The sequence below is a fragment of the Oncorhynchus kisutch genome, linkage group LG4, assembly GCF_002021735.2.
Source record: "Oncorhynchus kisutch isolate 150728-3 linkage group LG4, Okis_V2, whole genome shotgun sequence".
Lineage (NCBI taxonomy): Eukaryota > Metazoa > Chordata > Actinopteri > Salmoniformes > Salmonidae > Oncorhynchus > Oncorhynchus kisutch.
In genome coordinates, this window is record NC_034177.2 from 76,101,875 (window position 1) to 76,128,876 (window position 27,002).

General features: G+C 42.3%; 1 protein-coding gene across 1 annotated transcript in view; it reads right to left on the reverse strand.

Moving 5' to 3' along the window:
* Positions 1–1,168: 1,168 nt before the first annotated feature.
* The window catches only part of LOC109888995 (pro-neuregulin-3, membrane-bound isoform), a 383,055-nt gene continuing 357,221 nt past the window's right edge, over positions 1,169–27,002 (reverse strand). Inside the window, exons 7-9 of the mRNA XM_031823664.1 lie at positions 21,959–22,074; positions 15,293–15,478; positions 1,169–5,696 (exon numbers count right to left, since the gene is read on the reverse strand). Of these exons, the coding sequence (XP_031679524.1) occupies positions 5,078–5,696; positions 15,293–15,478; positions 21,959–22,074 (921 nt within the window). The 3' untranslated portion in view covers positions 1,169–5,077. The remainder of the gene's footprint in view (positions 5,697–15,292; positions 15,479–21,958; positions 22,075–27,002) is intronic.

The window sequence follows — 27,002 nt, forward strand, 5'->3', positions numbered from 1 at the left end:
CAGCTCTGTCAGGAGGAATGGGCCAAAATTCTCCCAACTTATTGTGGAAAGCTTGTGGAAGGCTACCCGAAACGTTTGACCCAAGTTATTAACTATTTAAAGGCAATGATACCAAATACTAATTGAGTGTATGTAAACTTCTGACCCACTGGAAATGTGATGAAATAAATTACATCTGAAATGAATAATTCTCTCTACTACTATTCTGACATTTCACATTCTTAAAATAAAGTGGTGATCCTAACTGACCTAAGACAGGGAATTTTTACTAGGATTTAATGTCAGCAATTGTGAAAAACTGAGTTTAAATGTATTTGGCTAAGGTGTATGTAAACTTCCGACTTCAACTGTATGGTTATAGGTGTGTGGTCACTGGTCACCATGGCAGACAGAAACAATGTGTGTCTTCCCATTGTACTTGGACTGAGATCAACCAAGTATCAGGAATCCATAAACAGTAATCAAATGTTCACTTAATCCAGTAGTGATTTATCCGTGAGAGATTCAGGCACACACACACACACACACACACACACACACACACACACACACACACACACACACACACACACACACACACACACACACACACACACACACACACACACACACACACACACACACACACACACACACAAAGTACACACACACGGCCATGTGTTTGGTAGTTTTCTTATTGTCCGTACTGTATATCTTTCATCAGAAAATAACATGACCATTCTGTTTACCTAGTATGAGTATTATTGGTTGGACTGTAATGTAATGGTTGGACTGTAATGTATTGGTTGTCTGAGTCATGTACCTTTATGTCTGAGTAAATCCTACTGCATCTCTCCCCATCTGTGACTGTCTAATGAGCTCTCTCTCTCAGCACATTATTAACTAGTCTTCCATGTGTTCCTGCATCCACCTATGTCCTCCTCCTCACTCCAGGTTGACTTCACCAGCAATCTTCAGATATTTTGACCATTCTTTATCTGTTGATTCCTGAGATGCACTTTAAGCACCTTCATCAGATTTCAGGAATTCTGTAGCTGATTGTTTTTTTTTTGGTTTAAGGCCAGTTACAGTCGTGCTGTAACTAATAATAGTTTGGATTATGAATTTTCCATAATCTCCAAAATATACGTAATATTATTTAAATTTTCTGCAGATGCACTGAAAGAAATAACACTGAAGACTCATCTTTATTGAAAAACAAAAATACAAAAATAAAATGAACAGAAAAATCCACTATATCATTTTTTGAGGGGTATCACTGAAATAAAGTTCTTCACTGCCAAAAATGAGACTCTATTTTTCATATCACAACTGGAATATTTTTGACATTAGCCAGGGTTTTGTGGGGAAACTCTGTCAACACACACACACATACACTGGCATTGAACATCTCTGGAGTTCACAACTTGGAGTTTTAGACCCATTCTTATCTCAAAAATGAACATTCGCAGTGAGATGATATGAAGCTGAAGGGATAATGTATAGCCTAAACCATATAGCAGTCTGACCAGCCTATGATAGTGACTGGATAATTCACACACAGGCAGCAGAGGATCAAAACAACCTTAGTTCACTCTTTATATCCGGATGCTAATTGCATCATGTAATTGCATGTCCATTTTGTGTTACCATTGTATAACAACTATGTAACAACCACTTGTCACATAGCTATGTATAACCATGAAAAGGCTATCGGCTCAATTATCTGTAATATTATTTGAATGACACTTGGCTGACATCAAGGTTATCAAACCTGGCCTGACATTAGAAACTAATCTAGGTATAATCCCATGCTTATCTGAAATATAGCTCTGCCCTGAATATTTGTATTACAATTGATGTAACGCTGTTTTGTTGATTGGTCATTCAACACCCTTACCTTTTGAACTCCTTCAAACCTTCATATTTGAGAGGCAATACTCAATCCAAAATGAAGTGTGACCTAGACACCTCTGGATGAATACTGGAGTAATCAGAACATCTTTTGACTGAAGATGAATTTCAGCATCAGTAATTAACACATTGGTACACTGTGCCTGATGAGCATTGCTATCTCACACACACACACACACACACACACACACACACACACACACACACACACACACACACACACACACACACACACACACACACACACACACACACACACACACACACACACACACACACACACACACACACACACACACACACACACACACACAGTAGGTACACACACAGTAGGTAAAAGTACAAGAATGAGCCATGGTGGATTGTTTCTTACCTTGCCCCGTCACTCTCTATGAAGGCAGATCAGCTTTACAGAGAGGTTTACACATCCACTGGCTCAGAATCGTCACCAGGGATTAACTTTTTATTCTGCCTCAACGCACAGCACTGAATAAACTTCAGACTAAGAAACACAGGCCTTTTAAAATGGAAATGAACAGTGCTGAATCATTTTCCTGCTGTGAGATTTCACCTTGGAATGCTTTTACCCCCCTCCCCACAACCCAAACTGGATTTGTCTCAGAAAAACAAACCTGACAAAGTATAATTCCCCCAAACTCTCACAACAAACTGATTACAACCCTGCATTTATCAGGGTAGAGGATAAAAGGCTCTGCATCACTGGCATTGGCTATAAACTGCTCCAGCCATTTGTGGGGATAGTAGCCACGCTCTGATGGGGTTGCTTTCCCTGGCAGTCAGAGGTCTTTGTGGATCAAGCTGGTCTCTTATCTGTCTGGCCTGTATGGTCTAACCCTGCCATCAACCAGCTAACCTCTCCACTGCTGTCTGTCCACTGTCCAGCTGAGCAAAATCTCCTACTAAGACATGGACATACAGTATGGGCCCATGTGTATATACTGCATTAACTTAAATAACCACATGCATGTGAATAGTCACGCACACACAAACCCATGCACACACACACGCACACATGTACAAACACACACACACAAGCACACATATATACACACACACACACTCCAATGAGCAATCTGATTTGAAAAATTAAACACTTACTCTCAGAAATCCATAAGCCTTCACATAGATTCACAAACAGACACATGTATAGACAGAAACTGGAAAAATGAGGACCTAATATAGAAAGTCTCACCCTAGTCTCACCCTAGTCTTGAGGCATTTGCAGGAAAGGTCAATGAGTTTGTTAATCATTTCAAGACAGGCGGTCATATGGCTGACCCCTTTTCACTGCTTCTTCTCTGATAAAGTTAACGGAAAGTACGTGGAGTGTAGCAGACAGTGTTCAATTACTGGCAAATGTAATGTGGTGTTCAGATGTTCAGAGTGGAAACGAGAGATGCCCGACTTAAATTGGTTTTCATAACTGCAAAAACCATTCAGCAGGGCGGATGTACAGAGAGCATGTATGATCCAAGACCAACAGTTGAAAATGCATTGAAAATGGTTTCAGGTAATGTAATACGCTTTGGACGTTTACAGATAATGGCACATTTCCACTTGATGTCTGACGACCCAAATGTGACTGTTGGTCGTTGATGCATAAAGTACATCATGCAGCACGATTCATTTAGCTTGTTTGGCATCAAGTGGATATGTCCTACACATAAATAGTTAGCTTTTATCTGGAAACCTCCAATGGTTATTACTACTGCTACATTGACCTCATTGTGGAGATCATTTTTTTAAAAACTCTGAAAGGGTTGTTGGCAATATGGAGCCTTACCTCCTTATCTACCTACCAATGCCCTAGCCACCTCTATGGTCTGCTTGTAAACCTCTGATGAAAGGTTATTTGATTGTGAAATTCCAAACATTGTGAGTGAAATCAGCAACTCACTAGAGAAAATTGGTGTTAATCTGAAAACAAATATTATCTGCATGCACAATTTCACAGGTTAGTGGGTGGGTGGGGTAGGGGGCAGAACCATTGAAAATGAAATAGAAAATAAAAAAAATCTGCAAAATCTCCATTATGCTTTTTTCCCCCCAACATTTGGTTCTAAATTCAAAACAGAAATTGAAGTCCCCACTTCACAGGTACCACAAACACATTTTTCTTCAATCCCCCTCTACCGTCTCCCCCCTCCCCTTCCCCAGAAAGCAGCTGATTGTTCATCACGAACAAACTGAAACTAAAAAACGGAAACTCCTCCACTCGCGCCGGCCTATTATCCTTGGTCCCTCCATCCCTGCTGTGTACCCCCAACACACCTGTACACGTCGTTGTGTGCTGAGGGAATGTGTGTGTGTGTGTACTCAGAGTTGTGTGGGGTTAGACAGAGGGGAAAAAAACACCCATGCTAAACGACTTGGTCAGCAGAGGAGGAATTCCACTCACGTACAAAAAAGGAATAAGACACCAAACTAGCCAACCGTGTTAGCATCACGCCTGTCTTATCAACCTGCTGTCCCAAGCCAGTGACAGGGTCAACCTGGGGTAGTTTATCGGCAAAAGTCTCTCTATATCATTCTGTAATTGTTCTTCAATATACTGCTGTGGTATATCCAAGGCAAGGGGGACTGTTATAATCCTTGGCTGGGTAGACTCACAATGGTAGTTGAGAGGTTGTTTTACAGTAGATACTGTTGCTGTGGCAGCCATGTTTAACTGCATCGTCGGTTCACACCAGGTAGCAAAACAGAAGGGGTAAGGGTGCATGGGGTCCACACAAACGTGCTCCAAGCCTGAAAAATGTGGAGGAGTTGTTACAAAAAAAGAAAGACGGTACATCATTCCTGTATTCCTCAACTGAACTTGGTCACCTTTTTAATTCCATATATTTATATCCATATATATTTATATATATATATTTTTTTACAATTAAAAACACCATGGAGATGACAGACTATTTGGTTTCTTTTGTCTAAGAAGCTTCTCATTTAAATAAATGCATATACATAATATCTCTCTTCATCACTCCATAGACCATCCCTCTGTTCATTCTTCCATACAGTATGCACATTGTTTATTCCATGATATTATTTTTCTCTATTCAGTTTAATCTCATCCCTTTGATGCAGAGCTCTACAGTCTTGACTTCAAGACACTACAGTTGTTTTACTGTAGATCCAGACAGAAAGCTAGGGCCCAGACCTCGTTGTCTCATTGGCAGGGCTGGGCTGAGTCTCTGTGAGGTTCTCTAGGGCTCATTAACTGGGTCTCAGTGGGTCCATTAGGGCTCAAACCCCCCGCTCCTCCACCATTGAGTGTCAGGAAGCACACAGTCTCTCTGGGCAGTTGAGGGGTGGCGCCGACGCTGTCTTCCTGCTTCCTGTGGGCAAGAGCCCTGAGATGCTCCTGGGCCTCCTCTAGGAGAAGGGCCACCTCGTCCTGCTGCTGGCCCCCAATAGAGGAAGAGCAGGAGGTGGAGGTGGGGTGCAGCATGATGAGGGAGTGCCCTCCTACTTCCTTACTGGGCATGGTGCTGCAGGTGGCTGAGCCAGTAGCTGTTTGCAAACAGGAGACCTCGTCCTTGTGGCCCTGGACAGAGGGGATGATAGGGATGGAGCAGGTCCGGAAAGGAGGAGGGGAAGAGCGGCTTGGACATCTGGGACGCCTGAGGCTCCAGGTGGAAGTAGAGATGTCATGGTCCAGGCCCTGGTCCAGAGGACAGCAGCGCACCTCCACCCTGCTCTCCCACGACGTCTCCACTGACATGGGGGGTTGCATATTTAGAAAGGCATCCTGTCGCGGGTCGCTCCCGGCAATCACAATCTGGCACCTGATGAAGGGAAGAGCGAAAAGAGAGAGAGATAATTACAATTGCTGTCAATTCCCACGTGTACTCATTTCACTTCAAGAAAAGTTAATTGCTTTGAGTATCATTTTAACTCAAGCCTTTAAAGCACCTTCCCAAACAGAACAAGGGTACTCTGTGAGCCAAAATTCACCTTGCCATCTCAGAGGCATGAAGAGCACAAAAATGACAAGATGAGCTTGACATGTCTCTTTCATGTCTTTATCTAGCCGAACACTCTCACTTTGTATGAACTGGATCATGAGTTGGGAAAGTTAAGAGGGAGTTCAGACACTACATTATTGATTTGACACCTTGAAATGGGGATACTTAACTAAATGGAGCATGGCATGAATATTTAGTCCAACAAGAATATGTTTGACGCATCTGAGCATCTAGGATAATTAATGAAGTAATCAGTGATCAACAATGTCCCCATTCACTTTTAGACACGAGATAGTCCACCATTTGTTCCTGACATAGAAATTGCTTTTGTGCTTCATGAGGCACTTTCAAAGTCAAAGTGTTGTGTTGTTGATATCAAATATTGATTCTTTGCTCTCTCTTCTTTTTCTCAAAGGGATCTGGCATAAGCTACCTCACATTACAGCAACACATCCTCTCTGTAATATCAACGTCTCAATTGAGGTACAATCTAGGGCTTGGGGCTCATTATCTTTGTGTAATAATTCATAATCCCTGACAAAGGCTAGCTGCTCTTGTCGCATCAATATTTAACTTTGAGTCACTCTCTTTCTTGTAATAGCCTAATCAGAGATGTAAGCCTCCATCAAGGGGGTTTTCAAAGCTGATGATTCTCTTTTTCACTGAGGTTTTGGAATGAGCCCCAAACGAGTCACATTTAGAAAGCCATATTGGGCCTTGCTCTCCGATAACAGGGATGTCAGTTTCCTAATGCCCACAATAACAGTTGGAGCAAATCTCATTAGATGTGGGAAATACAATCAGCCTGAAAACATCCCATGCATGCACCCAACAGTGCAAATGTACGACCATGGTGTACAGAATTAAACATTGTAATACAAAATTGCTCTGTTCATAGATTTGAGGTGAGATTATAGAAGTGTGTTGTACAGTATGTTGTCACGAATATTACCGAAGGTGACTCCCCTTCTTGTTCGGGTGGCGCTCGGCGGTCGCCGTCACCGGTCTACTAGCTATCACCGATCCTTTGTTCTGTGTTCGTTTGGTTTTGTCTAATTGGGATCACCTGTTTCTTGTTTGGTTGTTAGGGTGGGGTTATTTAAGTTTGTTCAGCCCGCTTCTGTTTCGTGCGGGCTTGTTCGTCTGTTTTGTGTTAGAGTGTATTTTGTACATATGTGCTGTACACATACAGTGCCATCGGAAAGTATTCAGACCCCTTTACTTTTTCCATATTTTGTAAGATGACAGCCGTATTCTAAAATGGATTCAATTGTTTTTCCCTCATCAATCAACACACAATACCATATAATGACAAAGCAAAAACAGGTTTCAATAAATATTTGCTAATTTATAAATATAAAAAAATGAAATATCACATTTAAATACGTATTCAGACCCTTTGCTCAGTACTTTGTTGAAGCACCTTAGCACCTCAGCGATTACAGCCTCGAGTCTTCTTGAGTATGACGCCACAAGCTTGGCATATCTGTATTTTGGGAGTTTCTCACATTCCTCTCTACAGATCCTCTCAAGCTCTGTCAGGTTGAACAGGGAGCGTTGCTTCACAGCTATTTTCAGGTCTCTCCAGAGATGTTCGATTGGGTTCAGGTCTGGGCTCTGGCTGTGCGACTCAAGGACATTCAGAGACTTGTCACGAAGCCGCTCCTGCTTTGTCTTGGCTGTGTGTTTAGAGTTGTTGTCCTGTTGGGAGGTGAACCTTTGCCCCAGTCTGAGGTCCTGAGCACTCTGGAGCAGGTTTTCATCAAGAATGTCTCAGTAATTTGCTCTGTTCATCTTAGCCTCGATTCTGACTAGTCTCCATGTCTCTGACACTGAAAAACATCCCCACAGCATGATTCTGCCACCACCACATTTCAGGTGTCATGTTTCCACCAGACGTGAAGCTTGGCATTCAGGCCAAAGAGTTCAATCTTGGTTTCATCAGACCATAGAATCTTGTCTCTCATGATCTGAGAGTCTTTAGGTGCCTTTTGGCAACTCCAAGCTGGCTGTCATATGCCTTTTACTGAGGAGTGGCTTCCGTCTGGTCACTCAGCAGTCTTGGTGGAGTGCTGCAGAGATGGTTGTCCTTCTGGAAGGTTCTCCCATCTCCACAGAGGAACTCTAAAGCTCTGTCAGAGTGACCATCGGGTTCTTGGTCACCTCCCTAACCAAGACCTTTCTCACCCTGATTGCTCAGTTTGGCCGGGCGGCCAGCTCTAGGAAGTGTCTTGGTGGTTCCAAACTTCTTTCATGGTTTTTGATCTGACATGCACTGTCAACTGTGGGACCTTACATAGACAGGCGTGTGCCTTTCCAAATCATGTCCAATCAATTGAATTTACCGCAAGTGGACTCCAATCAAGTGTAGAAACATCTCAAGGATGATCAATGGAAAAAGGATCGAGTCTCATAGCAAAGGGTCTGAATACTTATATAAATAAGGAATTTTTATTTTTTATTTTTAATACATTTGCTAAAATGTCTAAAAACCTGTTTTTCACTTTGTCATTATGGGGTATTGTAAGTAGATTGCTGAGGATTTTTTTTATTTAATCCCTTTTAGAATAAGGCTGTAACGTAACAAATGTGGAAAAAGTCAAGAGGTCTGAATACTTTCCGAAGGCACTGTACATGATTGTACTTTGTATTTTAATTATCTACTGTTCTATTGTTTACAGACAGATTATTTCACTTATATTTCACTGTATCACAATTCCACTAAGTTGACTGTGCCTTTAAACAGCTTGGAAAATTCCAGAAAACGATGTCATGGTTATAAAAGCTTCTGATAGGCTAATTGACATCATTTGAGTCAATTGGAGGTGTACCTGTAGATCTATTTCAAGGCCTACCTTTCAATGCGTCTTTGCTTGACATCATGTGAAAATCAAAAGAAATCATCCAAGACCTTTGCTGCAGGAGGGACTGGTGCACTTCACTAAATAGATGGCATCAAGAGGAATGAAAAAAATGTGGATATAATGAAGCAACATCTCAAGACATCAGTCAGGAAGTTAAAGCTTACTTGCAAATGGGTCTTCCAAATGGACAATGACCCCAAGCATACTTCCAAAGTTGTGGCAAAATGGCTTAAGGACAAAAAAGTCAAGGTATTGAAGTGGCCATCACAACGCTCTGACCTCAATCCCATAGAAAATGTGTGGGCAGAACTGAAAAAGCGTGTGTGAGCAAGGAGGCCTACAAACCTGACTCAGTTACACCAGCTCTGTCAGGAGGAGTGGGCCAAAATTCACCCAACTTATTGTGGGAAGCTTGTGGAAGGCTACCCAAAACGTTTGACCCAAGTTAAACAATTTAAAGGCAATGCTACCAAATATTAATTGAGTGTATGTAATCTTCTGACCTATTGGGAATGTGATGAAATAAATAAATGTGTTCTCTCTACTACTATTCTGACATTTCACATTCTTAAAATAAAGTGGTGATCATAACTGACCTAAGACAGGGAATTTTTATTAGGATTATTGTCAGGAATTGTCAGTGAAACACTAAGTCTAAATGTATTTTGCTAAGGTGTATGTAAACTTCAGACTTCAAATATATATATGGATTTTATGAATGTTTAGATAATACTGTAATGTTTCATTATTGTTTATGAATGTAAATGACAAAGACACTGGGACAGTAGACATCGAACATTTAGATTTTTGTCATTTAGCAAATGCTCTTATCCAGAGTCAGAGCCTGGGATAGTAGTAATCATTTTCCAAATTGATCTGATGAATGAACACGCTATTCCAGCTGAGAAAGCTGGTGGGTGCAGCAAAGCAGGGACAGGATTGCACCATTCCTGTCAGACAAGAACATTCCAGAGAATTCTGGGACAGACTATTGGCTGGTTCATTCAGGGGTAATATCCTGAATAATTAGGAACCCATTAAAGATAGACAGAGTAGTCTATTAGAATGTTATAGACCAGAGGAAGGTGAGGGACTTACGATCCAGTCTGGTGGGGCCAGAACAGTCAAGGTCCACCATCAATGCTTCCTTATGGAATTGACCTTGTCAGAGGTATCAATTACAGAGATAGTGACCTTGTTAGAGAAATTAATTACAGTGGTAGTGACCTTGTCAGAGGAATCAATTACAGTAATAGTGACCTTGTCAGAGGAATCAATTAAAGTAATAGTGACCTTGTCAGAGGAATCAATTACAGTAATAGTTACCTTGTCAGAGGAATTAATTACAGTAATAATGACCTTGTCATTGGAATCAATTACAGTAATAGTGACCTTGTCAGTGGAATCAATTACAGTAATAGTGACCTTGTCAGTGGAATCAATTAAAGTAATAGTGACCTTGTCAGTGGAATCAATTACAGTCATAGTGACCTTGTCAGTAGAATCAATTACAGTAATAGTGACCTTGTCAGTAGAATCAATTATAGTAATAGTGACCTTGTCAGTGGAATCATTACAGTAATAGTGACCTTGTCAGTAGAATCAATTACAGTCATAGTGAACTTGTCAGTAGAATCAATTACAGTAATAGTGACCTTGTCAGAGGAATGATTTAAAGTATTAGTGACCTTGTCAGTGGAATCAATTACAGTCATAGTGACCTTGTCAGTAGAATCAATTACAGTAATAGTGACCTTGTCAGTAGAATCAATTACAGTAATAGTGACCTTGTCAGTGGAATCATTACAGTAATAGTGACCTTGTCAGTAGAATAAATTACAGTAATAGTGACCTTGTAGTAAGGAGCCAAGTTACATCTCAGACAGGTACTTTTATGCAGAAGTACTGTATCTCCACACACTGTCTGCAACACTTTCACCGCAATGACAGACAGGCATTTGCATAATTCAATTATACCTCTGTGCATTTGAGAAAGCCTTGAGAAATCTGACAGGTGTATCTAAAAATACTGGTTACAATAGAACACAAGTGGAGTTCTGTGTTGGTGTAGGCCTAAGCCATTCTGGAGAGATAACAGCAAGTTTTTCTGACAGGCACGGAATGAGAGGGATAGCACTTCTTACTGATTTTGTTTTTACTGTTGTATGCAAAACAGGTAGTTTCTACATTCCTCCTCTCTCTCTTCTCTCTCTCTACCTCCCTCTCTACCTCTTTTTTTCTCTCACACGCTCTCCCTCATTGTGTTCTCTCATGTCACCCTTTACCGCAGTGTCTCCATGGCAACTCACTGGAATGGGGATTCTCTCTCTATGTGCTGGTTGTCTGTAAATCTGTAAATAGGTCAGTCAGTCTTTTCAACTAATCATGTGCTCCTGCCTTCAGGGCCAGCTGGAGGCTATGTCTAGCATCTGGTATGTCAGCAAAGTTAGGCCGTTCACCTGTTATTGCTTATTCTACAAGCACCTGACAGTGGTTTGCACCTAGAGTTGTAGAGTACAGGACAGACTTATATTCTTAGAATAAGGGGTTCCAAAAGGGTTCTTCCATTGTCCCTGTAGGATAATCCCTTTTGGTTTCAGGTAGAACCCTTTGGGTTCCATGTAGAACCAACCAAAATTATTTTCCCTGCAAAAATAGTTATTCAAAGGGTTCTCCTATGGGGACACCCTTTTAGGTTCTAGATAGCACCTTTTTTTCTAAGAATTTATAACATCAACCAATTAGTTGACTGGAACATTCCCTGTAACACGACTGACCTTATCCACATGTCTAAAGCACTGCCCTCTTTGTAAAAGTTCCTGCTATGCTGTTATGACATTTCAAAGTCTATCAGTATAACACTATCTATTTCATTGGCAATGATAGTGATATTTTTATTGGCTGAGTCCCCAGAGTCTGTCTTTTTCAGTGAGTCCTGCCTGGTTTCAAGGTCTTGCTGTTCAGCTTCCCACTGAATCCCTCCACCCGTCACGCACTGACAAACTAAGAGAGAGGAAGGGCAGCGTAGGACCGTCATTAAAAATACAATCCGCCCCCGACAGGCCAAGCACTCCATTTGAGCTAACGCCATTTTACTGGAGATCATAACATAACCTCATTTTTAAAAATCTTTCGCTGCTCAGCACAGTGAAAAACAAAGTGAAGGAGTAAAAACTAGAGTGCAGTGAGCCTTTCTTTTTTCACTTCAAAAAAAATTCTGCCTCTGAAATTTCTCCTCTTGAAATTAAGTCTAAAGCTTTGCCGAGGCTGCAGCATTCCACGTTCTGGGGCTTTATTTAAGCAATAAGGCATGAGACCTCGAGAATTATTGTGTGATGACTCCGGACTAAGGGCTGTTCTAAAGCCCAAGGTGAAGCCAAGGGCTGGAGAAACAGCCCTTAGGAGGGTGTTATTCTCAATGATTCCCAGGTTCGAAGGCCTTATTGCTTTATAAAATGGTTGCCAACATATACAAAAAAGATGAATGACATGTTTTCATTAAAAACGTTATTATATTGAGTAAATTTGTTTTATTTTATCCTTCCACCATACAATATAGTCCGGGCAAAAGCCAGTTGTTAGTTCTGAAATTGCTAGCCAAATGGGCTGGTTGCTAATTATATCCATTCTATTTACAACAGACAGCAAACTATGTTTGTTTTACCTTTGTTGCTCTTGACATTTCATTGAATATATCGATTATAATGATCATGATAAATTAATCCACCTGGCTCAGAGAAGCTGTTATTCTCTTCACATTCATATGCATGCACAGTGGAGATGACAAAAAAACTGCAACATTGTTCCACAGGTCTGAGAGGCAGACAGCAAGGTTTGCAAACACCAACCGTTGCAAATCAAATGCTAGCCTAGCAGCATATGGAAATATTTTGTCTGGACACATTTTTCCAGAAGAGATTAAGTTTATAAATCGACGGCCTACATGTAGGCTCTGCTATCAATCAATCAGCATCCAAACAACCAGTTCTATAATTAGAGAGAGAGAGAGAGAGAGAGAGAGAGAGAGAGAGAGAGAGAGAGAGAGAGAGAGAGAAGACTTGAGGAGGTAGCTAGAAAGGAAACAGGATGGAGAGAGGGAGAGAGGGAGCGAGAGAGCGAGAGAGAGAGGGCGAGAGACAAAAAGAGAGAAGTAGAGCGAGAGAGAGAGAGAGCTAAAGCAAGTGGAGGAGAGAAAGCAGACGTCGCCCTGTGGGATTTGGAGACAGTGACTCTTGTTTAAAGATTACAGGTGGACCCATAAATCAGAGATGAAAGATGTCAGAGGTGTGATGACAGAGGCAGACAGAAGGGCCACACAGCCTGGGATATAAGCCTGGGATAGGAGCCTGGGATGGTAGCCTGGGATAGGCGCCTGGGATAAGAGCCTGGGTTAGGAGCCTGGGAAAGGCACATTGGATAAGAGCCTGGGATGGTATCCTGGGATAAGAGCCTGGGATAGTAGCCTGGGTTAGGAGCCTGGGATAGGAGCCTGGGATAAGAGCCTGGGATGGTAGCCTGGGTTAGGAGCCTGGGTTAGGAGCCTGGGATAGGCTCCTGGGATAAGAGCCTGGGATAGGTGCCTGGGATGAGATCTGGGATTGGAGCCTGGGATAGGCTGGGCTCATTATGCAGCATTCCTCGTCTTCAAAACGGACATTGCAGTGCACTCTCTCTGTTAGAGAATAATGACCCCGAAACCACTGCAGCAAACAGAAACAGTCTGAATGTATAAGTACCTAAACTCTGGGAGTGTGGGATTGTGTAAAATCTGTTTTTCTGTGATATGTTACTATGTCAAAACAGCGTTGTTTAATCTTTTACGTTTGGAAAACTTATTGGGGGACAAACTTGTTAACCCTCGCAAGCTGCCGGCCCAGACGGCATCCCTAGCCGCGTCCTCAGAGCAAGCACATACCAGCTGGATGGTGTGTTTACAGACATATTCAATCACTCCCTATCCCAGTCTGCTGTCCCCACATGCTTCAAGATGGCCACCATTGTTCCTGTACCCAAGAAAGCAAAGGTAACTGAACTAAATGACTATCGCCCCGTAGCACTCACTTCTGTCATCATTAAGTGCTTTGGGAGACTAGTCAAGGATCACCTCCACCTTACCTGTCACACTAGACCCACTTCAATTTGCTTACCGTCCCAATAAGTCCACAGACGATATACTCGCCATCACACTGCACACTGCCCTATCCCATTTGGACAAGAGGAATACCTATGTAAGAATGGTGTTAATTGACTATAGCTCAGCATTCAACACCATAGTATCCTCCAAGCTCATCATTAAGCTTGAGGCTCTGGGTCTGAACCCTGCCCTGTGCAATTGGGCCTGGACTACCTGACGGGCCGCCCCCAGGTGGTGTAGATAGGAAACAATATCTCCACTTCGCTGATCCTCAACACTAGGGCCCCACAAGGGTGCGTGCTCAGCCCCCTCCTGTACTCCCTGTTCACCCATGACTGCATGGCCATGCACTCCTCCAACTCAATCATCAAGTTTGCAGACGACACAACATTAGTAGGCTTGATTACCAACAACAACGAGTCAGCCTACAGGGAGGAGGTGAGGGCTCTGGGAGTGGTGTCAGGAAAATAACCTCTCACTCAATGTCAACAAAACATAGGAGATGATCGTGAACTTCAGGAAACAGCAGAGGGAGCAGCCCCCTATCCACATCGATGGGACAGCAGTGGAAAAGGTGGAAAGTTTTAAGTTCCTCGTCATACATATCACTGACAACCTGAAATGGTCCACCCACACAGACAGTGTGGTGAAGAAGGCGCAATAGCGCCTCTTCAACCTCAGGAGGCTGAAGAAATGTGGCTTGTCACCTAAAATACAATTGAGAGCATCCTGTTGGGCTGTATCAGCACCTGTTACGGCAACTGCACCGCCCACAACAGCAGGGCTCTCCAGAGGGTGGTGCGGTCTGCACGACGCATCACCGGGGGTAAACTACCTGAAAAACAGCTTCTATCTCAAGGCCATCAGACTGTTAAATAGCCATCACTAGCACAGAGAGGCTGCTGCCTACATACACAGACTTGAAATCATTTGCCACTTTAATAAATTGAACACGAGTCACTTTAATAATGTCACTTTAATAATGTTTACATATCTTGCATTACTCTTCTCGTATGTATATACTGTATTCTATACTATCTTCTGTATCTAAGTCTATGCCACTCTGACATTGCTCATCCATATATTTATATATTCTTCATTCCATTCCTTAGATTTGTGTGTATTAGGTATTTGTTGTGAAATGGTTAGATTACATGTTAAATATTACTGCGCTGTCAGAACTAGAACCACAAGCATTTAGCTCAATAACATCTGCTAAACCCGTGTATGTGACGAATAAAATTTGATTTGATGATTTGATTTGAACTTTACAACACATTAATTCTGAGTTTGCAGAAGTAGTATTCAAGGTGAAGGACATGATGTCCATATTTTCACTATTACTGCTACTGTAAGTTGAATGACAATTGAGATGTAGTCAGTACTAATGTCTCTGATAAACCGACAGTGTAACTTACCCTCTCAATGACTCAACCTCTCTCTCAGACGACTCCAACTCCTGGAGGTGTTGGTAGGCGGGGCCAGAATGTTTGGATCCTCCATTTGGATTTAGTCTTCCCCTGGGTATAGGCAGAGTTCTACGCGGTACTGACCAATGGGTGGCTCTACTTCTCTGGTCTGGACTGTGAGACAGGGAGCCGCTTCTGAAATCAACCACAGGGAAAGGGATCAAAAGTGGATTATTGGATTTTCCGATTTGGTCACACATTATTTAGATAATCCCAAATAGATGCTCTACAGACGGTCATACTATCAACACACAGAGGCGACACGTCATTCAGGGCAGAGCCCCACCTGTTTTGAGCCCCATACCCCCCCCCCCCCAAAGTGTCACATACAGTATGTCACACAATTAAAATATATATAAATATCATTGAGTTAGTAAAGCCACATACAAACAGGCAGCTCCAAAATGCAGGTGATTCAGCCTAGCTCAGTGCTTTCTGTGGTGGTGGGGCAAGCCAGCAGAAGATAGGAGCATTGCACTGTTATTGGCTCAGTGTTCTGTCACTCATGGGGACACTACGTCACCTGCCTTTAGTAAGGGTAGACATCAAGAATGTGAGCCCTTTGGGTCGTGCCATAGACTTAGATTAGAAGAGCCCTTCCAAGAAAGCTCAAGGTCATTGGCCACAGATAAAATGATGTGAAATTAGCTTTGTGTCACGCCCTGACCTTAGAGATCCTTTTTATGTCTCTATTTGGTTTGGTCAGGGTGTGATTTGGGGTGGGTATTCTATGTTCTATTATTTGTATTTCTATGTTTTGGCCGGGTAGGGTTCTCAATCAGGGACAGCTGTCTATCGTTGTCTCTGATTGAGAACCATACTTAGGTAGCCCTTTCCCACCTGTCTTTGTGGGAAGTTGACTTTGTTTATGGCACATAGCCTTTAGCTTCACGGTTTGTTTTGTAGTGTTTATTGTTTTGTTCGGTGTCTTTTCTAATAAAAATAATATGTACGCATATCACGCTGCACCCTGGTCCTCTTCATTTAACGGCCGTGACACTTTGATTGGACTCTTAGCTTGCAGTCATCATCATAAATCAAGTAGACAATCTACTGGCAAATCCTTTCTAATCCTTGTAATATGAAGATAAATAATGAAGATAAATTGTATCGGTGCTCATCGGCCATTGGAATTAAGCATTACACAACAAGTGGGAAATCGCTAAGGAATCGGTGACAGTGGCTAACCGCAAGCATTGCAACTGGGAAGTGGGGAATAAACACACTCAGACTGGGAAAATACGTTTTGAACGGTCATCCAACTCGGAATTGTAAATCTTTCTCTTTTTTTGATGACAAAATTTGCATGCTAAAATCACCACTGTCAACACAGCATCTATTTATAAGCAAATGCTTTCTAAGGTTACGGTTACGGTTAGGGTTGAAGGGAAGGGGGGATACCTCGTCAGTTGTACAACTGAATGCCTTCAACTGAAATGTGTCTTCCGCATTTAACCCAACCCCTCTGAATCAGAGAGGTGCGGGGGGTTGCCTTAATCAACATCCGGTGACTGGCCCAATGCTCTAACCACGAGGCTACCTTAGAATAAGGGTTAAGGTTATGTTTAGGTTTAGGGCTAGGGTTAGGGTTAGAATAAGGGTTCATGTTAGGGTTAGGATAAGGGTTAATGTTGGGTTTAGGGCTAGGGTTAGGGTTAGAATAAGGGTTAATGTTAGGGTTAGGATAAGGATTAAGGTTAGAATAAGGGTTAATGTTAGGTTTATGGCTAGGGTTAGGGTTAGAATAGGGGTTAATGTTAGGGTTAGGATAAGGATTAAGGTTAGGGTTAAGATAAGGGTTAATGTTAGGGTTAGGATAAGGGTTAATGTCAGGTTTAGGGCTAGGGTTATGGTTAGAATAGGGGTTAATGTTAGGGTTAGGATAAGGGTTAAGGTTAGGGTTAAGATAAGGGTTAGGATAAGGGTTAATGTCAGGTTTAGGGCTAGGGTTAGGGTTAGGATAAGGGTTAATGTTAGGGTTAGGATAAGGGTTAATGTCAGGTTTAGGGCTAGGGTTAGGGTTAGGATAAGGGTTAATGTTAGGGTTAGGATAAGGGTTAATGTTAGGGTTAGGATAAGGGTTAATGTCAGGTTTAGGGTTAGGATAAGGGTTAATGTCAGGTTTAGGGCTAGGGTTAGGGTTAGGATAAGGGTTAATGTCAGGTTTAGGGCTAGGGTTAGGGTTAAGATAAGGGTTAATGTTAGGGTTAGGATAAGGTTTAGGGCTAGGGTTAGGGTTAGGATAAGGGTTAAGGTTAGGGTTAAGATAAGGGTTAATGTTAGGCTTAGGATAAGGGTTAATGTCAGGTTTAGGGCTAGGGTTAGGGTTAGGATAAGGGTTAATGTCAGGTTTAGGGTTAGGATAAGGGTTAAGGTTAGGGTTAAGATAAGGGTTAATGTTAGGGTTAAGATAAGGGTTAATGTCAGGTTTAGGGCTAGGGTTAGGGTTAGAATAGGGGTTAATGTTAGGGTTAGTGGATAGTTAGTTGAAATGTTGTTGACAGTTTTTTGAACATCTACTGCACATCTACTGAACATCTACAAACCATCTACTTGGGACTATCCAAATGAGGTGCTACCCTCTGTTGTGAGCCATCACATGGCTGTGAATGAGAAGATGTACCACCAGGAGTTCCCCATCCAGAAAATGAACAACTTGAACAGTAAATTGAACATCACATAGTTACAAGGCGCTCGCTACACAGAGGGACCACATAAACTGCTAAAGACAGGCTATTGGACAAGTGTGGCTGATTGCCAATCCATCTAGGAGAAAAGGAATCGGGCCATTTCTCCAGTCAATTAAACTTGAGTTTCCCCTGTCATACAACCTTTGTGTCCCTCTGCTAACACATCTCCTGTTTCTTGCTGCAGTGTGAGTTTCTGCGTTTCTGCAGTGTGTTGACATGATTGGGGTTTGGGGTGGGAAGTCATTGATTAGTCATGTGCAGTGAAACTTCTCTCTGTGTGCCAGATCATATCTTTATTGATCGTTTAACCCCAGTATACATGAAATGCTTATAGACAAGTGAAGACTATTTGATTTGATGCTAGATAAGTCTTGTAACTAACCAGCTGCCAAAGTTGTGGGGATAGAACAAAGCGATGGCCAATAATAATAATAACAGTCATTTATTAAATTTCTATAGCACTTCAAAAGCAAAAAAACAAGCAACCTATGCAACATCATGAGTAGCCTAGCTATAGTTAGTGAGATCAACCAATACATCATCATGAGTAGCATAGCTATAGTTAGCTATCTCAAACAATAGAGGCCAAGTCTTTGAGTGCATGCATCCTCCAAGATGGAGAGGGACAGTTCATGGCTTGATCAGAGGAAGGTGGTCAGGGAGATGGTTGATGAAGAGTCTGGTGATGATCTTGTACAGGGCTACTCTGGATACCAGCCTGTCATGTAGTTACTGGACCTCCTTCACAATGTATGGCATTCACTCAGGTGATGTCTCAGCATACCAGGGCGCCAGAATGCTCACCACACACAGTTCAGAGTAGTAGCTAGTCATCCTCGTGATGAGCCCTCTACCTCAGCACTCCAATTCCTCTCCTCTCAAGCTTCAGGTGACTCTTCAATCTATGTTTTCAAAAGATCAGGAACCAGCAGCCAGGTGAAACAAAAAAGCTGGTGCATTGTTCAGATGCACCACTCGAACAAAAACAATTAGCCAACAACAAAAAATGACCTGCCAATCTATCTGCAAATCTGTGGGTCAAAACCACCAGAAATATGCAGAAACAAAACAGGTGATACAAAAACCCAGAATTAAAAACACATAAACATAACAAAATATTTACAGGAGCTTTCCACTAAGGCTGCTTCTAGAGCACCATGGTAACTACAGTTCAAGGTTTCCTTTCCACTAAGGCTGCTTCTAGAGCACCATGGTAACTACAGTTCAAGGTTTCCTTTCCACTAAGGCTGCTTCTAGAGCACCATGGTAACTACAGTTCAAGGGTTCCCTTTCCACTAAGGCTGCTTCTAGAGCACCATGGTAACTACAGTTCAAGGTTTCCTTTCCACTAAGGCTGCTTCTAGAGCACCATGGTAACTACAGTTCAAGGGTTCCCTTTCCACTAAGGCTGCTTCTAGAGCACCATGGTAACTACAGTTCAAGGGTTCCCTTTCCACTAAGGCTGCTTCTAGAGCACCATGGTAACTACAGTTCAAGGGTTCCCTTTCCACTAAGGCTGCTTCTGGAGCACCATGGTAACTACAGTTCAAGGGTTCCCTTTCCACTAAGGCTGCTTCTAGAGCACCATGGTAACTACAGTTCAAGGGTTCCCTTTCCACTAAGGCTGCTTCTAGAGCACCATGGTAACTACAGTTCAAGGGTTCCCTTTCCACTAAGGCTGCTTCTAGAGCACCATGGTAACTACAGTTCAAGGGTTCCCTTTCCACTAAGGCTGCTTTTGGAGCACCATGGTAACTACAGTTCAAGGGTTCCCTTTCCACTAAGGCTGCTTCTGGAGCACCATGGTAACTACAGTTCAAGGGTTCCCTTTCCACTAAGGCTGCTTCTAGAGCACCATGGTAACTACAGTTCAAGGGTTCCCTTTCCACTAAGGCTGCTTCTAGAGCACCATGGTAACTACAGTTCAAGGGTTCCCTTTCCACTAAGGCTGCTTCTGGAGCACCATGGTAACTACAGTTCAAGGGTTCCCTTTCCACTAAGGCTGCTTCTAGAGCACCATGGTAACTACAGTTCAAGGGTTCCCTTTCCACTAAGGCTGCTTCTAGAGCACCATGGTAACTACAGTTCAAGGGTTCCCTTTCCACTAAGGCTGCTTCTAGAGCACCATGGTAACTACAGTTCAAGGGTTCCCTTTCCACTAAGGCTGCTTCTAGAGCACCATGGTAACTACAGTTCAAGGGTTCCCTTTCCACTAAGGCTGCTTCTAGAGCACCATGGTAACTACAGTTCAAGGGTTCCCTTTCCACTAAGGCTGCTTCTAGAGCACCATGGTAACTACAGTTCAAGGGTTCCCTTTCCACTAAGGCTGCTTCTAGAGCACCATGGTAACTACAGTTCAAGGGTTCCCTTTCCACTAAGGCTGCTTCTAGAGCACCATGGTAACTACAGTTCAAGGGTTCCCTTTCCACTAAGGCTGCTTCTGGAGCACCATGGTAACTACAGTTCAAGGGTTCCCTTTCCACTAAGGCTGCTTCTAGAGCACCATGGTAACTACAGTTCAAGGGTTCCCTTTCCACTAAGGCTGCTTCTAGAGCACCATGGTAACTACAGTTCAAGGGTTCCCTCGACACAAAATCCACTCAAGAGCTTGTCAAGTTTCAAGCTATTTTGGAAACATATCTTCACTTTAATTTGCTGAAAACTTTATCCAAATCCTCCCTAAGCCACCATAAGTGCAATCATACAAACTGACATGATCCTATAGACATCACTTATGGCAAGGGCAAGGACTGTAAGCAAACAATTTACAATCCAGCTACCAACAAAACCAGAGGGGGAATCAAATTGTTGTCGGAGCTTAACATTTAAGAAAGAAGGCGGGTGTGGATTAAGCCAAACAGACACAAAAGGATTTGGTTATCTGAAATCCCAACAAACAAACACTGGCGCAATGCAAACACACACACACACACACACACACACACACACACACACACACACACACACACACACACACACACACACACACACACACACACACACACACACACACACACACACACACACACACACAAACACACACACTCTGACAAGGAAATGTGGATCTCTATAGCCACCATAATGTCCTTGTAATTATGCAGGCAGGTTGGTGGCTGGGGAAATTCACAATGCTATATGAGTGAGTGTGGTTTCCCTACTCCTGAAATCATGTGAAGTCAATAGCATTCCCTGGGTCCCAGCTCACATGCAGCTCACTGAATACAAGTGGAATACGAAAGCAGGGAATACCACTGAGAAGTTAATGATGGATATCGGGCTTCTGAGTGAGAGAGATCAGCTTGACTGTGATTGGACTTCATTGTAATGCGAAGGACTAGCTGTTCCCAGAGATAGCTCTCGCTGTTCCATTACATGGGATTCACATGACAAGGCTGTTGCCATTAAAGCCCCATAGAATCACGACTTAGAACCACAAAAAATCACATAGAATCACATTTGAATCATATGGGCTTTCAGATAATGTAAGTCCACAGAGTTATACATCTATAACCCACAGTATATACAGTATGTGGTCTTCCAGGACGCTAATGTAATATAAAGAGTTAAGCCACAACAGAGCTTTCCATTAGCACAGTATTCTACAATGTGGAAATAAACGCATTGTAATACAGAATTGGCTCTTAAAGAACATGGCATGTGGTTGGAGTCAGATCTCTGACTCTTCACTGGCATGTTCAGCCCGGTTACAGATATGCACATTAACATGTTTATCACCAATTGTAATTAGTCTCATTCTTTGTTTAAAGCATTCAATAAATCTAAAATGATCTTAGGCTGCGCTGTAATGTGGTTAATTCAATTTCTCTCTTCACTGAGTCTCAGTGAATTACTGTAAGGGACATTGAACTTCCACAGAGAAGTGTTCATCATTCAGTCAACTGAGATCTATGTGAGGAAATCATACCTGTATTTTTTTTCTCTGCCTGGACCTCTGGAGTTGTTGGTAGGGGTGGCGTTGCACTGGGCAAAGCTGGACTCCCAGACAGCTCCCTCATGTGGCTGGGAGGACCTCTTACAATACTGAAAAATCAACAAAGATGTAAATGTACTCATGTGCCGGTTATAACCTATAACACGGATCATATTATACGGCACATATCGATTATACAGATACTATTGCATGTTTATGCATACAATACAATTAAGTTTTAACTATGCAGATGGCTAAAGCACACATTTTCAGTATGGAATGGACATGTTCCTTTGGAGTCACAGCTAAAGATGAATATTACTTGTATACACGACTCAGTATGCTCACACACCTTCACCCTTTGAGCGCCACAGCGTGAGGTAGACCGTTGTATGACAAGAGAAGAATGATGACAGGAATTTCAATGGCCTTCCTGCTCTTTGTCTATTCCACTCCTCCTTCCATTTTACTGTGTCAATGAGTGAGAACGGAAGAGGGTGCGAAGGAGAAGTAGAGCTATACATCTCAGAGGAGTGCAGATAGTTGATAAAGGATTGGTGTAGAGGAGCAGAGTCAGTATAATTGGACACTATTCTCGGACAGACAGCAGATTAACCCAAGGAAGTTTCTGGTACCACAATCCACAATGGCATGTGCAGCACTACACCAGGAACCATGCATTAATCCAAGATAAGATGATATTAAGTAATTTCTCAGATTTGACTGTTGTTGTCCAAAGCCTGGAGCGTAAGCATCATTTAAAGGTAATTCCTCACACTGCAAGCCAGTACAGATAATAAAGCTGCAATAATGAATTCGCTGACACAATTGAAATATTACTAGTTCAAATATAAATATAAATATAAATGGTGCCAATATGGGTGTAAGAATCAGGGTTAAATAGATGCACTCATGCATCCAACCAGGTTAACTTGTTGGCAAAGCTCATTTAACAGTACATGCAGACAGGACTATCAAGAATTACAGAGAAAGCTATTGGAGTTGTTTCAACCGAGAACTGGATGAGTCCTTAATGTTTAGACTACATATGCCTCTGAACCATCTTTTAACCCACTAGAGTCTAATCAAAATCCGTCAGTTTAAACTAGTGATATCAGTCCACCCCATTCCACCCCATTCTGTCGTGCTTCCCATCTGTCGTGCTTCTGCATCTGCAGTGAAAGGTGGCAGCGCTAGAGCAGTCTTTGTCAGGTCGTGAGACATCCCAAAAATCCGTCTTCTCACAAAAACGTCTGTAGCGTCCAAATTATTATGTTCCCTCTATGGAAAGACGCCCACAAGCCTCACAAGACTCGTCTGAAGGTCCCCTGGTACCAGTTGAACACATTTATGGAAGTATATATGGAGATAGTTTAGTGCCAAAAATGAGCAGTTAAATATGTGTAAACAAAAAAATCCTGATCTTTCTTATATCTCTCAGATATAGGATGGACAATTAAGAACAAACTTCCTTTAGCTTTTTTTGGGGGGGGGGGGGATTATCTGTTTTTCCATGTAGTGAATCTGTTATTCAATGCGTTTGTATGGGATAATAGCAGTAAGCCCAAATTCAATGTTTCAAATTCCAAATCAAATAACTAAATGATCCTTGGTATGACCTTCTTAAAACAATTCCATAGGTTAGCTTAGTAGAACCCCCACACCCGGCTTAGACAGGGCATAGTTTTTTTTTAAATCTCCAGTGTGCACATTGGCATGACCAACATGAGAGACCTGTAACATGTAGGTCTACTAAAGTCACTATTAAAGAGAGCACTTGAAGTTTCTTGACTTCAAGGACCCTTGCAAAACAGTTTCTGAACAGCAAGAAAGTGACCTTCAAGAATTTCCTGCAGATCTTCTATGGCTTTCTCATTCTGTCTACAGTACCCTCTTCCTGTCCATCCACGGTGCCTAATACTGTGCCCTCTTCCTGTCTACCCCCTTCCTGTCCATCTATGGTGCCTAATACTGTGCCCTCTCCCTGTCTACCCTCTTCCTGTCCACTGCTGCCAGGGCTGACTTTGTCCTTTTGATAGTGAAACAGCATCAGTCCTGACTAAGTGAAGCAGGATAGTGAGCTTATTAGCTAGACTCTTGCAGTCTGTTCCTCGTTCTGAGCTGATCTTACTTTTGTATACTTGGACCATGGACTCATATGGATCCTTGACTTCTACCTGGTAACTAATCAATGCTGATACATTCATCGTAGCATTAACAAGGAGGTACGGCTTTCAAATACACACATTTAATGAATGCCAACAGATTGAAAAGGTTACTATAATTCAAATGTGATTTTGAATGAATCATGTCTAATGAATGCTTTGTTGTACACTTTAGCAAAATATTTATTTTCAAGTTGATGCTAATAAAGTGTTATATAATTTCAATTACTGTCAGAAATCTAGAGACTAGATAGGGAGAAAATAAATGAGGATGCATGAGAAAATGTGACATGCTCTCACACAATGAGACTATGATATTTCTTATTTCAAGTACAAGACAGCAAAATAGAAAGAGCTTCGGGGTATTAAAACTACACAAGGAAGAGTTGCAGAATGTCTGCTTCGGAAAAAGAGAGAGAGAAACTCATGGTTGTAAAGCTTTTAAAAGAGATCCAGACATGGCAGCAGACACGCTTCACCTCCCCAGTAATCCTTCAAAACAGGACTTCCAGACTTCCACCAGCCATCCACAACAACACTGCACCTCTTTTTAAGCTGCCACTCTGTCGCCCTGTCACTCATCACTCAGCTTCCTGTATCCTGCTCTGTCATCAGGTGCTTGCGGGATGAAACGTCTTGACACACTCCACCATGTAGATGTTAAGCAAATTGCGAATGAATATTTAGCCTGGCAGAGAACATTAATTAATTATTCCCAGATGTTGCACGGGGGTACGGAATGTGCCGTAAACTTGACTGAGGGTGGAATAAATCACACAGGAGAAGGATCAATTAACACTGGATGGATGGCATTACTAACTAACTCCTGATGATGCAGAATTGAATAATGTCTATATGTGTGATGTAACTGAAGCAAAGTCCAGGGTCATAAAGTTAAAGTTAATTTGTTATGCATCTGAAAACCCACAAATACAGTACAGGATACTCACAACAAATATACTGTTAATCCTTTGGTCTTCAGACCAAAATTAGGACAGTCTATACACAAGACTGCTCGCCCAATACCAATATGCTTTTCTCTAGAACTAATCCAATGGATAAAATAGGCAGCAGATGTGTGCTGCAGTCAGTCTAGTAGCTTTGCTTCTTTTAAGAACCAATCAGAGGCTTTGCTCCTTTTAAGAACCTATCAGAGTCTTTGCACAGAGCCAAATACCTCAACACTGCTTCATGAAATCAACCCAGGTATTAATCTCAATAAGAGAGGGGTTATGCAACACGTAATATATGTGGCGAGGCCTGCATGTTGATGTCGCGGCTGTGGCTGTTATGGCACAGCGGGGAGCGTGTTAGTGTAATGGATGTTTTAATCTAGGAGAGATAGGGCCGCCATCCGCCTGCGGGTTTCATCTGCACACCACCCAGATTAGAACCAGCATTTAGGACTTGTATTGTGCGAAGGTGTCGTCAGGACCATTTATTTTCTTCCCCTAGCAGAATGCTGTAGCCTGAGGGGTGAGCCATCATGAAGCGAGGGATGAGCCATCATGAAGCGAGGGGTGAGCCATCATGAAGCGAGGGATGAGCCATCATGAAGCGAGGGATGAGCCATCACGAAGCGAGGGATGAGCCATCATGAAGCGAGGGATGAGCCATCGTGAAGTGAGGGATGAGCCATCATGAAGCATAGCACCCCCACAGAGTGCTGCTGCAGGTAGGAAGAAAAGGGAAGCCTTGGTCACAATTGATTTATAAACAGACTGCGAGACGCTAGAGCAATTGTATCATTTGACAATGAGTAGGGGGTTGAAGGGAGTAGAGGTGTGTGTGTGTGTGTGTGTGTGTGTGTGTGTGTGTGTGTGTGTGTGTGTGTGTGTGTGTGTGTGTGTGTGTGTGTGTGTGTGATACTATCACTTACTCCACCACCCCACCCCCCAGCGCAGGCAGCCATGTTGTGAAATCCTGGTAACCGATAGCTTGCAGATAAAAATCTATATCAATATATGTGTGGGTAGGCACAAAAGAAACAAATAGCATGCATTAGCATAAGTTCCCAATAGACTCCAGAGGAAATAAAACCGTCTAGAAAGATACATTGACAACAGAACAGCCATATTCTGTTATTAAAGGCGCAGTGCAAAAATGTGATTTCCCTGTGTTTTATGTATATATACATTTTCACACTATGAGGTTGGAATAATACTGCAAAATTGTGAAAATGATGATAATGCCCTTTTAGTGTAGGAGCTGTTTGAAAAGACCGACTGAAATTACCGCCTGCTTTGGTGGGATGGAGTTTTGGCCTGTCTTGTGACATCACCAGGCGGTAAATTAGTTAATAGACCAATAAGAAAGAGAGTTCCAAACCTCTCTGCCAATAAAAGCAAGCTTTCAGTTTCCCCCTCCCCAGGCAGACCAATCCCAGACAGTCCTAGCAAAATTATTGCTTGAGCAACTGCTCTTTGTTAATAAGTTATTCTTGTGTCTTTTTGACCATTTTAATGGAAAACAATCACAGTAAGATACTGTGATACTTCATATTGATATTTAGATAAAAACGGCTGCATTGGCCTTTAAAACAAATGACAATAGTATCGAGTTTAATCCAAAATCAACATAGTAATACTAGGATTCTGTAACAAGATATGTGTGTACTACATATGTGTACTACAGTCCTGCAAGGGTCAGATTTTTCTGGAGCCACACCCACCCCACGCGCGCCACATTAATTCAGAGCCCCACCCGATACTCGACATCAGGACAGACCCACGGCTTGGAATTGTTCCGAGAGCCGAACCGTTACATGTCATATTACATAAATGTATTTAATTGTTTTTATGACTCCAGAGTAATACACTTGATTTGTAATTATTATTATTAGTCTATTATTACTATTCCCCTTACCTGTATAT